Source organism: Staurois parvus, unplaced genomic scaffold (assembly GCF_062004578.1).
Source record: "Staurois parvus isolate SC_StPar_1 unplaced genomic scaffold, SC_StPar_1.0 ptg000221l, whole genome shotgun sequence".
In the NCBI taxonomy this organism is placed as follows: domain Eukaryota; kingdom Metazoa; phylum Chordata; class Amphibia; order Anura; family Ranidae; genus Staurois; species Staurois parvus.
Genome location: NW_028318017.1, coordinates 118,244 through 134,578, shown reverse-complemented (window position 1 = coordinate 134,578; position 16,335 = coordinate 118,244). Strand labels below are relative to the sequence as shown.

The following is a 16,335-nucleotide window of genomic DNA, read 5'->3' as shown; positions in this document are numbered from 1 at the left end:
CTTTTAGTTTTCTTTCTGAAGTGCTGCTTTTTTAGTGTTCGCTATTTGGAATTATTGGTAGCCATACTCAGAAAAGCGCCTGTGTTGGATTCCCTACATGACCAAGCCACCATTATTACCCCAAACGCATTGTTGACAATTTGAAAGACACGTTCTGCTACTTTCCAAATAATGTTTATTACAAAAAACATACAAAATTAATGGGGAGGAGAAGGCGGCTGCTGCAGAGGGGGTGGGTGTGGGGGTTGGGTAGGTACAGTGTGTGGAGGGGATGGGAAAGAATGGTGGGGAGGGAGTGCTGGGGGAGAGGTTGAATGGGGGGAATGGAAGACAGGGAGAATGTGGGGCGGGGCATTTGAGGGCTGAGGAGAGTGGGCAGGATGTGGAAGGTAAGGGTGGAAATGGGATTGAGAGGAAGGGTGTGTAGAAACAAGGGGAGAGGATGTGAAAGTAGGGGTGTGGTCAAGGGGAGTGTGAGGAAGGTGCAGAAGAAGGATCCATGGGGAGGGAGCCAAACTGGTCTTCGGGTGAGGTTTCTTGAGGGGGCTGCTCCAGAGTGGGTAGTTCCAGAATCGGCACCTCCAAGGCTTGTTCCCCTGCTGATTCCCCAGCACTTTCTACAGGGAAACTCTGTGGCAACCTTGGCATTGGCCCCAAACAACTACTGCACAGGGGTTGGGAGCCTCTGGCCGAAGGTGCATTTTGTTCAGCCCCTGCTTGACATAAGGCCCGGATATCATGACTAAGGTCCTGCAATGCTGTAGTCTGCTCTCTGACCGCGGTGACAAGTCCAAGCAGGGTTTCATGTTGGAGCACCAGTAACCTTTCCATATTACTGGATGCATTAGAAAGCCTCCTTTGCTCCCATAATCTCTCCATGTTGAAGACCAGCCTTTCCCCAAGCTTGAGAAGGGGGCCGGGTCCAGGTGGACGGGGTGCTGATCCAGCCGCATCCAATGTTGGCTGCAAGGAGAAACAAACAAAAAATGAAAGCGTGTTTAACACACAGCACAAGGGTACAGTAGGACAGGGGTCTCGTCTGACACCAAACACTAGATCATGTTCTTGTCCCACCCCTAGGACCAGGTATTGGTGAATGCCTTTCCCTGACACATTACACTGGATGAACATTTGACTGAAATGAATGGTTTGGCATCTTTCCCCAGACTGATCCCTTCCTGCTGATTTGTCACATGCACATCACTCCCTCCAGCTCCTGACTAAGCAATGATCCCAAAAAAGTAAGTTACACATCACGTTGCCAAATCCTGCCCAGCCAGGAACGGAGTTATACTCTAAATGGGTGACTCATTAGGGAGAACATCTTTAGCATCTCTTACCGGAGGCTCAGGCAACTCAGGTGGAGGTGACGGCATTTCACACAAGTTTGGAGTGCCTGAACTTCCCTGCACCACAAAACAAAACAAAAAAATACATGCCATTTCCCAAATACACATGCAACATGCATTTGTACCTCCCCCACCCCATTACAGCAGTTCCCGTACCCCAACATCAGATGCAGATTCCTCTCCCACTCCAACAGCTGGGGCCTCCAGGGGCAAAAGATGATCTGCAAATAGAGTTCAAGATGATGATTAGTAACAGATACTAGTTAGGCTGTATGTATGATGTGACATTTGTGACCAAGGTTTGAGGGATTGCTCATTGGTATGTTCTTCACCCAAGTTTATCCAGACAAATAGGACACTGGCAGCCACAGCCCAGGAGACTGGTAGGGAGTAGAAAGAGGCATGGTAAGGCTCAGGAGCAGGGGCCACAAGAATGAGGGGCCACCTTTCCTGCCAAACAAGGAGGCAGATGTTAGGATGGCTCCATTATGCCCATAAGCTACTGCAGCCATTTTGACCATGGGCTTCAAACATTAAAGCAAAATATATAACATTTGTCATTAAGGCAACATTCCAAAAAGGATTCAATAGGTTATAGAAGGGTCACCCAGGGAAAAAAAGGGGTCGGATCAAATCTAAATGTTCCCCAAAATATTTCCAAAACCAAATGCATGTAAATGCGCCAAAAGAATTGTTGATATAACTGTTGATCTGAAGAGACCAAGAGCAATGCATCCAAAACTCCTTTAATCACTTTTAAACCGCAGACCTCCTGCAAACTCAATGTGAAAAGGAAAATAGTGAACTCTTGTGGCAGTCTCAGAGTATCTGAAAAGATTAAACAGCCTTTCCAGATGATTGGAAGCTGAGCTACAAAGGGCGGGACTACTCAATATTGAACCCTACGGACTAAGACTGGGACTCCATTCAAGTTCATGTGTGCGGAAAGGAAGTCATCCCAGCAGTGTTGGCAATATAGTGTATTTGTCAATGAACTATAGATTAGTCTTTATGATGCCTTTTGGGCTTTAGGTGACTTCAATCCTGAGATTCTTAGTGGATAAGTCTGGCAAAGGAATAGATCTTCCTGCTAGTCATGTGATGTGCCAAAACAAAGCAGTCTAATTATTGGCCCCAAGTTTACATAAGAGGCCCAAAGCATTAGTTAGGTTCTATTTTTTTTTGGGGGGGGGGGGGAGCACTTTAAAATGATTTGCCCCTGGGGATTCCTTTTTCAAGAATTAGAAAAATGAAAATTTTGTGTAATTTTATTTGGATCTGGTTGGGTTTTTGGACTCCGGGAAAATGGCCCCAAGAATTCTCAGTCTTGGTATGTATTTGATTTGGCCTCTACATTTTGAGCAATGGGAGAATGGTCGCCGTCACTTGGAACTTGACGATTGGGTGAGTAGCTACATTTCTTGATGTTGACCAAGTTTTACTATGCTGAAGTCCCAGATCACATGATGAAACAAGTCAGGAGAGGGGCCCACTAGACATTACTGCCAGCAGTGTCAGCACGGCTTTTATAACCACTTGGCTACCGGGCACTAAGACCCCCTTCCTGCCCCGGACAATTTTCACCTTTCAGCGCTGTCACACTTTGAATGACAATTGTGGTCATGCAACACTGTACCCATATGACATTGTTATCATTTTTTTCACACAAATAGTGGTTGCATCTGGTGGTATTTAATCTCTGATGGGTGTTTTGTTTTTTGTGCTATAAACAAAAAAAAGAGCTAAAAATTTTAAATCAAAAAATTTTTGTCCTTGTTTCTCTTTTTCAAACAGGTAATTTTTCTCCTTCACTAATGTGTGTTGATGAGGCTGCACTGATAGACAGCACTGATGGGCACTGATGGGGTGGCACAGATAGGCAGCACTGATGGACACTGATGAGGTGGCAGAGATAGGCAGCACTGATGAGGTGGCAGAGATAGGCAGCACTGATGGGCACTGATGAGGTGGCACAGATAGGCAGCACTGATGGACACTGATGAGGTGGCACTGATAGGCAGCACTGACTGGCAGCACTGCTGGGCTCTGATCATCAGGTCAATGATCATCAGTAAGCTGGTGATCGGTGCCTATCCACCCTCTGCCAATTGTCGGTTATCTGCAGTACTTTCCTCCCACTGTGACAGCATGAGGAAAGTGCAGCCGATAACCGGCAACTGCATTTACTGGTGATCTGCCATGATCACGTGGTAAAAGGCCGCTGTGATTGGCCTTTTACCACATCACGTGATCAGCTGTGTCCATAGAACACAGCGACCCCTGAGATGGCTGGGTGTGCACCCCCAGGGACATGTGGGAGGGCGTGTTCTGGGAGGACGTCATAGGATGCCCTCCCTGGACTGTAGCCAAATGACAGCTACAGTGCAGGTGACAAGTGGTTAAACACTACTCTGGAAATCTGCATCCTTAAGGGGCCAATAAACTCATTGAATGGAAATGTAAACAATCATGAGCTCTTCTGGGCTTTAATTTTAACAAGGATTTGCCTGGAGACCTTAAAATGAGACTTACTGATTCCAAGTGAAGTGGAGGAATGTTGCCAGTTCTGCCACCCATAGTGGTGACCAAAGTGTGTTTGACCTTCCCTTTGTGTGGCTCAAACCTGAAGGTGAGCGGCACGATTGGGAGGTGATGGGTCCCTGTAGTGGATCATTTCCTGTATATTGAGCAGGCATGATATATGATGTCACTAAACACCAAACACATTGGATATTCTGGGACTGTCAGAGTTGGGCATGTTGACGTTGGTCAGATTACATGTATGTGTTTACATGCGTGGAATGTTTTTGTGTCTGGGAGAAGTTGTGAAGTTGCGAGGACGAGTCTGATTTGGAACGCTCAGGAGATGTCAGCTAGTTAGTGATGTTTGGAACTTTATTGCCCTCATCAGTTAGTTCCCCCATTTGGTTTGGTGGGGTTACCTGCTTTTCTTGGTTCAGGGAAACTGGTCCCAGGACATTTGGCAGGGATTAGACACATTTCTGTGTGGTAACAGTTTTCCACATTGATTTCTCTAGGGGTTTGAGTGCAATACAGTGAGGAACCCCAAAGAAATCCAGCGTGTTGTGGAGATATATTTGTGTTCACACAGAGTTTAGCATTGGTTTGTTCTGCATTCCTAAGAGGATGCTCATTGGCTGATCCTGAGTGATTATGATTGTTGTAGACAAGCACATTAATACATACCCAGATCTTCCTCCATTCCTGGCTGCAGCGGGGGGAGCCGCTCCTCCTCCTCCTGCTGATGTTGTGCTGTGAATAGGACATTGACATGTGAGATGTTTGATGTTCTAGCAGCCTGTTCAACATTACGGGGTGCATTCCCAATGAGTGCTTACCAGGAGGGAACACCTCTGGATCAGCGTATGCGTGATCTGGCTTGTCCTCTGATGGGCTGGTTGGGGCTGCCCCTGCCTCGGGACTGGCTACAACACAACACAAAATGAACAAATGTTAAATGTTAAAAAGATAACACAACTTTGAAGACACAATATGGACATGTGTAGTGTACTTACCACTGTGACAATCATCAGTATCTCCATGAGCCTTCACCCCAACAATCGTGTTGAGGCTGATGATTGGCAGAAGTGCCCGTTCTGTCTGAGACAGTTCCTGCAGATGGTCAGGGTCCACTCCATGCCTTGTAACATGCCCCTGCCCAGCCCACAGAGTCAGCTTCTCCTTTAATCTCCGCCTCAGATCACGCATACGCTTCTTCACGTTCTTGAGGTTCCGGTGTAACATCCTGCCCACTGCATTTACGGCCACCATGATTTCCTTCCACAGACGGTCCTTTGCTGCCTGACCACTGCGGGAGGGCCTGTGCCCCGAGATGCGTTCAGCCCGTTCTACATAAGCAACCACCAGGGCCCAGGTCTCATCACGGGAGAAGGGTGGAAACTTGGGCTTGGACCGGGACCTTCTGCCTGCCCTTGATGTCCCTTCTCCTGGGCTTAAAGGGGAGGCATCAGACCCAGGTGAGGTACTCAGCTCAGCTTCCGCCTCTTCTCTGAAGGAAGCCTGGCCCCTTCTGCCACCAGCTTGTGACCTTCTCATATCACAGCCAGACCTCTGGCCCACCATGCCCCCCCTGGCCCTAGTGGACCCCTGGGCCCTAGTAGCCCCCCTGGCATCATGGCCAGTGGGGGGCCTAGTATCCCCCCTGGCACCATGACCCCCCCTGGAACCCTGGACTCTTCGCCTCCTTGGGGGTGCCATGGGAGGATAAGTGGGCAGTGAGTCTGACTAGGTGCTGTTTGCAGCAGAAGCAGCAGGTCCTAAGTGGCGGGATGTCCGTGTGTTAGTGTGAAAATCTGCAACAGAAAAAGGGACATAAGGGCAAGGTTTAGTTGTCTGGGCTCCAAAGACAGCACATGCCCTGGAGGAAGGGCCACACTTACCAAAAGAAACAACTGACCCTCTTGGCCCAAGGGGGGGCAGATACGTCAAAATCCTGCAATGAGAAAAAAGACAGAAGGGCAATAGGTTTCTGGGCTCCAACTACAGCACATGCCCTGGCGGGGGCCACACTTACCAAGACAACTAAATGGCTCTCTTGGCCTGGGATGGAGGGGGGGGCAAAGTATTCCAAAATCTGCAATGGGGAAAAGGACATAAGACCAAAGGTCAGGTCTATGGCCTCCAGAGAAAGCCCAGGGCCTGCTTGAGGGGGACCCCAAAGCCAAGTAAAAAATGCCAACACAACCAACGTGGGAGGTGATACATTAACAGGTCTAGAGGAAGAAATACTGGGTTTGGCCAGACAAACACCACATTAAGATAATTAGAATATGGCCACAAAAAAATCAATCAACCAATCAATGTGGAAATTAATATGCAAATGTGAAAGAGCAGCTCACCTAACCCTTAACCAGGTGTGCATGTAAATAAAAAAAGGCAGCGCTCCTTCTTACTAGATGACCACAGTGTTTAACCAATCATATGTTAAAATCAATAAGAATAAAATAATCAAAAAATATTCAAAAAATAAATTATTCCCAACAAAAAGTGTCCTTATATGACTTTTTTAATAAACTCAGAGTTGTGAAAAAAATTTTTGTATAAAATGTCGGCCAGTGGCGTACCTTTCCAAACTGGACACTAGCTCAAGGTTGGCCACCTTGGCTGTGGGCTATCTCAGCAACAGCCCTCTTGGTGGCCGAAGCTGACAAGTTGTCACTGGGTCAAGAGATCTATGTCAGGAGTTCCACACCACATTCAGGCATTGATGGATTATAAGGGAAATCACTGGTTTACTAACAGCCGGATGGTCAAATACCAGGCCATGCTGTGTGACAATCCTCAAATCCATTTAGAGACTGTTAACACTCTGAACCCCACCACCCTGCTCCCCACCTCAAAAGAACCCCTAATACATGACTGCCTCCAGGTAATGGATGAAGTCTATGCTAGACTTGAGAGACAGACCCTTGGGAAAGCCAGATGTTGAATATTACATTGATAGCAGCAGTTTCGTAAAGGATGGAATCCACTATGCCGGTTATTCAGTGGTCACACAGGAAACGGTGATTGAGGCAACAGCCCTACCACAGGGGACCTCTGCACAAAAAGTGGAATTAATTGCCCTGACCTGAGTGTTACAACTAGCTGCAGGCCTAAGACTGAATGATTATGTGGGCTCTAAGTATGTCTTCCTGACTCTTCATGCTCATGGAGCCCTGTACAAGGAAAGAGGACTCATCACATCCAGGGAAAAGAGCATCAAGTATGGGACAGAAATACTAGACACTTTGGAAGCAGTATGGGTCCCCTCGGAAGTAATACACTGTAGGGCTCATCAAAAGGGAGACTCCCAGGAGGCCAAAGGCAACAGAAAAGCAGATCAAGCAGCCAAAGAGGCAGCACTTCAGTGGTCCCCACAACAGATTATGGCCCCTCTGTTCTCAGTACCACTCTCTGAATGGGACCCAGTCTATACAAAGGCAGAACAAGAATGGATAGAGACTGAACCTGGAAAGTACAGGAAGACTGGTGGTATCAACTGCAGGATGGAAGAATTGTCATTCCAGCTACTGTAGCAACTGAATTAGTGACAGAATTCTACAAGGGAACACACAACAGGCAAAACAGCCATTGAAAAGGCCCTAGAGAGATATTTTTACATTCCCTGTCTATCCACGCAAGCACAAGCAGCAGCCAGTAGATGTGTGGAATGAACCAGAAACAATCCGAGACAAGGGCCTGTACCAAGTCCCAGAGTACAAGCAGTAGGGCCTCACCAATGGAAGAATTAATGGTCAACTTCACTGTTATGCCCCCTTCAGGAGGATATAAATATCTGCTGGTGGCCATCTGCACCTATTCAGGTTGGGTGGAAGCCTGGCCTATACGAACTGAAACTACCAGAGAAGTGGTCAAATGCCTAATACAGGAAATTATCCCTAGATATGAAGATCCCTCTTCCATAGGCTCAGACAATGGTTCTGTCTTTGTTCACAAGTGCCTTCAGATATTTGCAGCCATACTCAAGACCACTTGGAGACTACACACCGTATGCAGGCCTCAAAGATCTGGAAAAGTGGAAAGAATGAACCGCACCCTAAAGTTACAACTGGCAAAACTCTGTCAGGAAACCCAAATGAAGTGGACCTTGATGCTGCCCATTGCCTTGTTGAGAATCTGGAGTACTACAACAAAGAGGACAAATTTGTCCCCTTTTGAAGTACTATATGGTAGGCCCCCACCCATCATTGGAGGTATCAAGGGAGACTTACACCAGATAGGAAGGGTGGTGAACCATGAACTGTTACAGAAATTGGGGGAGAACATGCAGGATATAGGAAAGTGGGTTCAAGAGAAACTCCCCATATGCCTGTCCAACCCCATCCATCCCTTTGCACCAGGAGATGCAGTGTGGGTAAAGGAGTGGAGCGTAATCCCTTTAGGGCACAGATGGTGGTCTTTACACTGTTCTTCTATCCACTCCCACAGCCATCAAGGTGGCCAAGGTGACCCCCTGGATACATCAATCCAGAGCAAAGCGAGGTGCTCAGCCAGGAATCTGTGGTATCACCACAAAGTAAAGCAGACCCTCAAGACCCCTTAAAGCTGAAGCTGACCAAAGAGATCAGAAGGAAAGACTCCAGCCCTGCTCTCAGCACATACCTGGAAGCTGTTGAGTCTACACATGGTGGAAGAAAAGGTTACATCTGACCAGAAGGAAGGACTCCAGCCCTGCTCTCAGCACATACCTGGAAGCTGTTGAGTCTACACATGGTGGAAGAAAAGGTTACATCTGACCAGAAGGAAGAATTCCAGCTCTGCTCCAGTCACACCTGGAAGCTGACTGGCCAATGCACAGCACAAGATGGGAATATACACCGATAGGATACCTGATAAAAATGTTTTAATAAAATGCTGGTAGCCATAGTAATAACCCTGACTAGAACGAGAGGGGGGAGGGCAGATCATGTGACCCATGTATGGAGACTACAAGAGTAGGATCTGTAACCACTAGAATGTTACTATGGCATTCTCATTATCAAGGTGAGGGAACAATGACTGACACTTGTGTACATAATGAAACAACGTATTCAATGTGCACGGTAGGGAACCAGGTAACCTGTTATGACCCCACCTATGGACCCACTAAAACCTGGGTGACCATATGGAGCTACAGCTCCACAGGCAAGCTGATAAACCGTACCCTGATAACCAATCCCAATGCTGCAGCGAGCCGGATCTTTGATGTATGCTCTGCTATTAACCTAAACTATTCCCCCAGGAAAGGTTGCGGGGGGGGGGGGTTAGAATGGGAAAGGGAGTACCTGGCAAATGATAAGTATATTTGCTTAGGGAAGCGAGGAAATGGCTGCAATAATGAATTCTGAAATGACTGTCCTCAGTGGGGTTGTGTAGCATGGGGAACATGGGGAGAGGAAAGTCATGACGCTAGCCTTTAGTCCTTGCCGAGCTTATCCAGCTGTCCAATAGTAAGACTGCAATCCATGTAATGGCCATGTGGTAATATCAACCCCTAGATGTCCAAGATCAGTAAGTCTGCCCTTAGACCCTTATGATTTGGGTAGTTAGTGGTTAATTGGTGATACTTTATCTCATTCAAACGTTCGCTACGATAGCATCAAAGGGGGGAATGTGGTAGCACCCAGATATGGCAGAGTTCCCCTTTAAACCGTAACATTTCTAACAGGATCTGCTTGCAAGTCAGAAGTGGTGTCGCGCTCCACTACCAATTGCAAAAATGTGAATAAATAAATATTAAATAAATAACAGTCCAGCTTCGAAAGTGTGTATAATATACACTCTATTGAAGCTGGACAATTATTTATTTATTTACATTTTTGCAATTGGTAGTGGAGCGCGACACCACTTCTGAATTTATTTTCTACGACACAATGGTATGAGGATGTGTATAGTGTAAGCGAACCACTCATTTTCTCATATTTCTTTACACAATTTTTCTGATAATCTCATTATTGTATCGATTTTACCACACAGTATTGGTAATATTGAAATATTTTAGCATACACCATAGTAGCTCACAAGACCCCACACTTCAGTATCTGTTTGCAAGGTTTTTGGCTCATAGTCCCTCCTCACTTATTTCCTGTGAATACTGTGTACCGGCTCGTAGCTGGTATTCTTATCTACAGCTGCTGTCCAAGGTTATTCTGCAGAGTTTAGGAACTCTCTTGAAAATATAGGAAGTGAAAGAGGAATGTATGTATTGTGACGTAATCGTTGGTATATACGCTTGTAAGAAGTTTTCTATAACTCACTCAGCTTTGCAGGCTTGTGCCCGGCTGGGTCAAAACAGTGCTGTTTTTAATAAATCATTTGTATTCCTCAAGTCCATGTTCGGAGTTTTCTGGTTTGCCATAATTGCTACTACAATGCTTTGTCCATTAGTTCCAAAACACAAGAGTCGTGATATAAGTTTTTATCTAGGTGGTACAGGACACCTTCTTGGCTTGCTAAGATTTTCCCTGGGTCTGATAATAGATGATAGCAGGGGTGTCCTCAGGAAGGCACCTTTTTACATCTTTGGTGGCATTGCCCCAAGATTCAAAAGTTTTTGAGGGATATTTCCCCCTGGATCCAGAAAACGACCTTTCAACCTATTGATTTCACCCCTCTACACTATCTGTTTCATGGCACCCCTTCCTCAATCAAAACGTATAAACAGAGTGTTACTCTGCATCTTTTGAATGCTGCTAAGTGCCTAGTACCATGCCTATGGAAGCAGAGTAGATGCCCTACAGTAGCAGAGTGGAAGCAAGAGGTTGAAAGGGTCTATCAGGCCGAACGCTGGAACCATACTGTCAAAAACAACCTTGAGAAATTTCATGGCATTTGGGAAGGGTGGTTGTACTACTCTATGGAATTAGAGGACCCAGTTGACTCTCCTCCAGATACGGGCTCTCTACAATTCTCAATCCTTTCCTTGGGTCCCCCATCTGGGCTTCCAGACCCCCCCTCCCCCAGCTGGTGTCCCTCTGCATGCCTAGACCCAGAAACTCTATGGCCAGCTTGCCATGTGGTGGGTCTCTCCAAGGTTCTGCTCCCTGAATTGTCCCCCTCCTGTTTTAGCATGAGCATCATGCCCTCAATCCTGTGTTACTATTCCTATTCTACTGGCCCTATACGGCCTCTAGTACTCTCTTTTGTTCCCCTCTTTTATTTTTCTTTTCTCTGGATTATTTTTATATGCTTTGCCTTCTCACATGAGTGCTGAGTTTCTGCAAATGCCCTTTGTGCTATATAATGGTATTTTACTGTCTAAGTTTGAAGCTTGAAGTATACTGGGGGGGCATGTTTGATCCTTCGCCCTGAGATTGGCTGGCCTCGAGCAGAGACGTAGCTCCTGCGTGGCGGTCAGATCTATGGGTGATAAGTTTTGTGCAGCTTCTCGCTGCCATGACAGCGGGTGGGGGGTATGTGGCATGTCATCTGTACTGTACCATGTGCTGGACCTATACTTGTATTACATCATTGTACGCTGGGTCTGCTATTGGAACCTTTTCTAATATTGATATCTGCCCTATATGTTTCTGTGTGTCTTTATCCTTACTGTTTCGTTACCTTCTATTTTTAAAATCTTTAATAAAAACAGATTATACAAAAAAAAGAAAAGAAAAACATAAAAGTGGATGACCAGCAAGGCATGCGTATCATAGGTAAATATTCAAATCAATCAGAGCAGAGTTTCAACATCATAAAGAGATATTGGACCATTTTGTGTGAGGACAAATATCTATCACAGATCCTATCTACAGACCCCAAGATAACCTACAGACGGGGGAGGAATTTGAGAGACATGTTAGTACATAGTCATCTAGAAAAAACCTCTAAATCATCAATGAAACACACTTGGCTGCCTGAGAAACCAAAAGGTAGTTTCAGGTGTGGTCACTGTAAGGCACGGACTTTCTTCAGCAATACCAAGGAGTTTGTTACTCCTAAAATTGGGGAGATTATTAAAATAAGAGATTGCTATAATTGCAGCGCAGAGGGGGGGATTTATGCTTTACAATGCCCCATGCCCCCTAATATATGTAGGAAAAGCAATTTGCCCCTTTAGGAGAAGAGTTCTTGAACATGTGAATGATATTGCTCCAAACAAGGGTAGACCAGTAGCAGGACATATGATACAAAAACATGATGGATAGCCTGATCTCTTAGACTTTTGGATTATTGACAAATATAATCTAGGTCCTAGAAAAGGGGGCCGAGATAAATGTCTTTTGCAGAATGGATCTTCCGTTTAGGATCAAGGGCACCTCATGGTGTAAATGAAGGATTTACCTTCCTTCCTTTTGTGTGTGATGGGGGGGCATTTTGATGATCATCTCTATATATCGAGGTGAAACAAATGATAGGTGCCATTGTGCCACCGTGTGCAGCTGAGCACAACTTCCAACCACTATGTGACCTATTTTGGTTCTTTGTATCCCTGACAAAGCTGTTTTCTGGAGTGAAACGTAGAGATTCTTTTTTTCTTTGGGAACACTTTTTCAATGCACATGGTATTCACTCCGCTCCCTTTTTTTGGAGAGGTTTGTACTGCGTTTTACAAAGCATCATTTGCATTCCTCAAGACAGTGAGGTATTTTGTCTGGATATGGTGATGTATGGGGCTTATCCACAAGAGGATGACATTCAGGCCTGTGGATGAGTGTACCCATAATACATATATGTAACAAGATAGATTATACAATCCAATTAGTTTTGTCCAGGGGGGGGAACTCCATTTCCTCAACAGAGATTATAGAGTCAAGCTGATAGGTTTATGATCAAACTACAGGACCTCCTTGTATGCCGTCACTTCATCTAAAATGGGATTATATAAAGCCATCAATTACAGCTGAGCATACATTGTTTATATGTTTGAATAAAGGTTATATATTTTAGATTCATCAATTGGCCAGATGGTGCGAAGGGAAACATACCTTCGTCCGGTATAGATTATTTAAACTCTAGATCTGAACACAAATAGTAAAATCAAATAATATTCCCAGAATCCTCCTCACCTTACCATTCAAGTCCCCATTTTATTAAAGCCCCATTTCAGTCTGAGGTATAATTCACCCACACAGGACCCCCACATTCCATAGGTTAAAAATGTGTCAATTCTGGCGTCATTACATACAACACGTGACAAGCAGTTCAACTTTGCTACTGGGGATGCTAAGGGCCCCCCGCATCCTAAGAGCTATGAGGTCAGTTTGATGTCATAGGATCCTCTGGCTCTGAATGGAGGGACATTGGGAGGAGGGGCTGTAAGGTCAGTGTGATGTCAAAGGATTCTCTGACTCTGGATGGAGGGACATTGGGAGGAGGAGGAGCAGTAAGGTCAGTGTGATGTCATAGGATTCTCTAACTCTGGGTGGAGGGACATTGGGAGGAGGAGCTCTGAGGTCAGTATGATGTCAAAGGACATATAGACTCTGGATGGAGGGACATTGGGAGGAGGAGCTGTGAGGTCAGTGTGATGTCATAGGATTCTCTGACTCTGGATGGAGAAACAATGGGAGGAGGAGCTGTGAGGTCAGTGTGATGTCATAGGATTCTCTGACTCTGGATGGAGGGACATTGGGGGGAGGGGCGGTGAGTTCAGTGTGATGTCATAGAATATATAGACTCTGGATGGAGGGACATTTGGATGGGGAGATTTGAGGGGTCCTCTATATGGGGCTCCCATGCAAACCTAATCCTTGTTCCTAGGTGCGTCCTACCTCTCCTCTCCTTTGACCTTTACCATCCAGAAATCTGTCCGGAATCTGTGGAAGTAAGCTGTCATGTGATCAGGTGACGTGCGGAGGAACGGAGTGTAAATAGCAGACAATTGTCTCCAGAGCTCCTAATGGTGGGGATGGATTTGGCGGCGTGCTGGTGCCAAGTTTCCTCCCCCCAGGGTCACTGCAGGTGTGGAGAAAAGCTGTGTAAGAGGATATGGAGGAGAGATGAGGAGGAGATCCAGGAATCAGGAGAAAGGTCAGGGCAAGCAACAGACGAGCGCATCCAAGAGACCAAGCCGGGGTCACTACACAGAAAATCAATCCAAGGAAACAACAGGCAGGACGAGGAATAGCAAGAAGGAGCTGAGAGACAAATGAGAATATTGCTCAGCCAATGGGAGATGATCTCAGCATGACTTCCATCATGAAGGAGATGAGGGGGAGGGGAGGAAGTCACTGAAGGTGACCATAGATCCATGGAAATTCAGCTGGTTCAGCAGGGATCGCTCACATTTCCATCCATGTGTGGCCACTGCCGGATAAAAGCCACTCCCCCAGCAGCTGCAGCCAATAGCTTCAGTGCTGATCCGTGTATTCTGAGAGCGGAGGAGTCCCCCCATTGTCAGAATACAAGAGTGCAGCGGGGAGGATTCCCCCATCCACCTCCAATGTGTGGATGGGGGAATCACTTCAGTTTTTATGGTCATCCCGCTGGCTGAAAGATAAAACTGAACCATGTAGGCCAGCTTTGGGAGCAAATATATTATCACCAACTCCTCCCCCTGAAGGGGTTAATCTGGGTTCCCACACTATATATGTGTGTATCTTCATCTGCTGGAGATAAAAGACGTCACAGTGACTATGGAGGAAGAGGACGGACGTGACTATGGAGGAAGAGGACGGACGTGACTATGGAGGAAGAGGACGGACGTGACTATGGAGGAAGAGGACGGACATGATGGGGGGGTTACTGGGTGTAAATAGAACATAACATCTTATTACCTCCTCTGCTGCCACTTCCAGGAACGTCTCCTTTCTGCTTCGCTTCCACACTGAAAGTCTTGTCTGTACCTGACATCACTTCCTGTCTGTACCTGACATCACTTCCTGTCTTTCATAGAGACTTCCTGTCTGGGTAGAAGTGAGATCCCCACCTTGTGGAGCTCAGAGGAACTGCAGCCCCGAGAAGCGTCTGGTAGTGTGATCCCGGCCTTGTGCTGGGTGTGTATAGACTGTAGATCCTTATAGAGGGGTCACCTCCACTCCCACCAAGGGGGACAGAAATATATGACTGCTCGGGGGAGGGGTTTTGGCCCCTTTGATTTTGCAGTAACATTGATTGGAGATTTAGTCCTGTAGAACATCTGGTATAAGGTATATTTAAAATATATATATATATATGGTATATAAGGTATATTTCTGGGGTCACACTACCAGATGCTTCTCGGGGCTGCAGTTCCTTTGAGCTCCACAAGGTGGGGATCTCACTTCTACCCAGACAGGAAGTCTCTATGGAAGACAGACAGGAAGTGATGTCAGGTACAGACAGGAAGTAGAGAAGAGATGTTGGTGGAAGTGGCAGCAGAGGAGGTAATAAGATTTTATTTCCTATTTACACCCAGTAACCCCCCATCATGTCCGTCCTCTTCCTCCATAGTCATGTCCGTCCTCTTCCTCCATAGTCATGTCCGTCCTCTTCCTCCATAGTCATGTCCGTCCTCTTCCTCCATAGTCACTGTGACGTCTTTTATCTCCAGCAGATGATGATACACACATATAAAGTGTGAGAACCCAGATTAACCCCTTCAGGGGTAGAACATTCCCCCACTTCCGGGGCCGGAACATTTTTTTGACTATGGGGGGACTCCTCCGCTCTCAGAATACACAGATCAGCACTGAAGCTATTGGCTGCAGCCGCTGGGGGAGTGGCTTTTATCCAGCAGTGATCACACATGGATGGAAATGTGAGCGATCCCTGCTGAACCAGCTGAATTTCCATGGATCTATGGTCACCTTCAGTGACTTCCTCCCCTCCCCCTCATCTCCTTCATGATGGAAGTCATGCTGAGATCATCTCCCATTGGCTGAGCAATATTCTCATTTGTCTCTCAGCTCCTTCTTGCTATTCCTCGTCCTGCCTGTTGTTTCCTTGGATTGATTTTCTGTGTAGTGACCCCGGCTTGGTCTCTTGGATGCGCTCGTCTGTTGCTTGCCCTGACCTTTCTCCTGATTCCTGGATCTCCTCCTCATCTCTCCTCCATATCCTCTTACACAGCTTTTCTCCACACCTGCAGTGACCCTGGGGGGAGGAAACTTGGCACCAGCACGCCGCCAAATCCATCCCCACCACCCAATGTTCCTCCATCCAGAGTCAGAGAATCACCGCCATACACCATACCAGCGTCCTGATCACCACCATACACCATACCACTGTCCTGATCACCTCCATACACCATACCAATGTCCTGATCACCACCATACACCATACCAATGTCCTGATCACCTCCATACACCATACCAATGTCCTGATCACCACCATACACCATACCAATGTCCTGATCACCCCATACACCATACCAGTGTCCTGATCACCACCATACACCATACCAACGTCCTGATCACCCCATACACCATACCAGCATCCTGATCACCACCATACCAATGTCCTGATCACCACCATACACCATACCAATGTCCTGATCACCACCATACACCATACCAATGTCCTGATTAGAGATGAGCGAATT

The 16,335-nt window shown here is 46.5% G+C and overlaps 2 protein-coding genes across 3 annotated transcripts in view; one reads left to right on the top strand and one right to left on the bottom strand.

Annotated features, from left to right (window-relative positions):
- Positions 1 to 158: 158 nt before the first annotated feature.
- LOC149460703 (uncharacterized) lies at positions 159 to 14,660 on the bottom strand. Of its 2 annotated transcripts, none has more exons than XM_089679331.1 (7): positions 14,591 to 14,660; positions 5,771 to 5,823; positions 4,886 to 5,683; positions 4,709 to 4,795; positions 4,557 to 4,622; positions 1,506 to 1,570; positions 159 to 963 (listed from the first exon to the last, which is right to left on the bottom strand). In XM_089679331.1, exons 3-7 carry the CDS (start codon positions 5,586 to 5,588, stop codon positions 463 to 465), a joined length of 1,422 nt encoding a protein of 473 aa, XP_089535457.1. In that variant the 5' UTR covers positions 5,589 to 5,683; positions 5,771 to 5,823; positions 14,591 to 14,660; the 3' UTR covers positions 159 to 462. The 2 variants fall into 2 exon arrangements, with proteins under 2 accessions (XP_089535457.1, XP_089535458.1); XM_089679332.1 differs by lacking the exon at positions 159 to 963 and adding an exon at positions 1,259 to 1,406.
- LOC149460702 (uncharacterized) overlaps positions 7,534 to 16,335 on the top strand; it is a 26,610-nt gene continuing 17,808 nt past the window's right edge. The window contains exon 1 of the mRNA XM_089679215.1: positions 7,534 to 8,247. Coding sequence (XP_089535341.1) covers positions 7,534 to 8,247 — 714 coding nt within the window. The remainder of the gene's footprint in view (positions 8,248 to 16,335) is intronic.

Coding starts and splice junctions, on each gene's coding strand:
- LOC149460703 (XM_089679331.1), bottom strand. CDS start 5,588: ATGGCACCCCCAAGGAGGCGAAGAGTCCAGGGTTCCAGGGGGGGTCAT. Junction 4,796..4,885: donor TACTGATGATTGTCACAGTG/GTAAGTACACTA, acceptor GTTGTGTTGTAG/CCAGTCCCGAGGCAGGGGCA. Junction 4,623..4,708: donor TCCAGAGGTGTTCCCTCCTG/GTAAGCACTCAT, acceptor TCCTATTCACAG/CACAACATCAGCAGGAGGAG.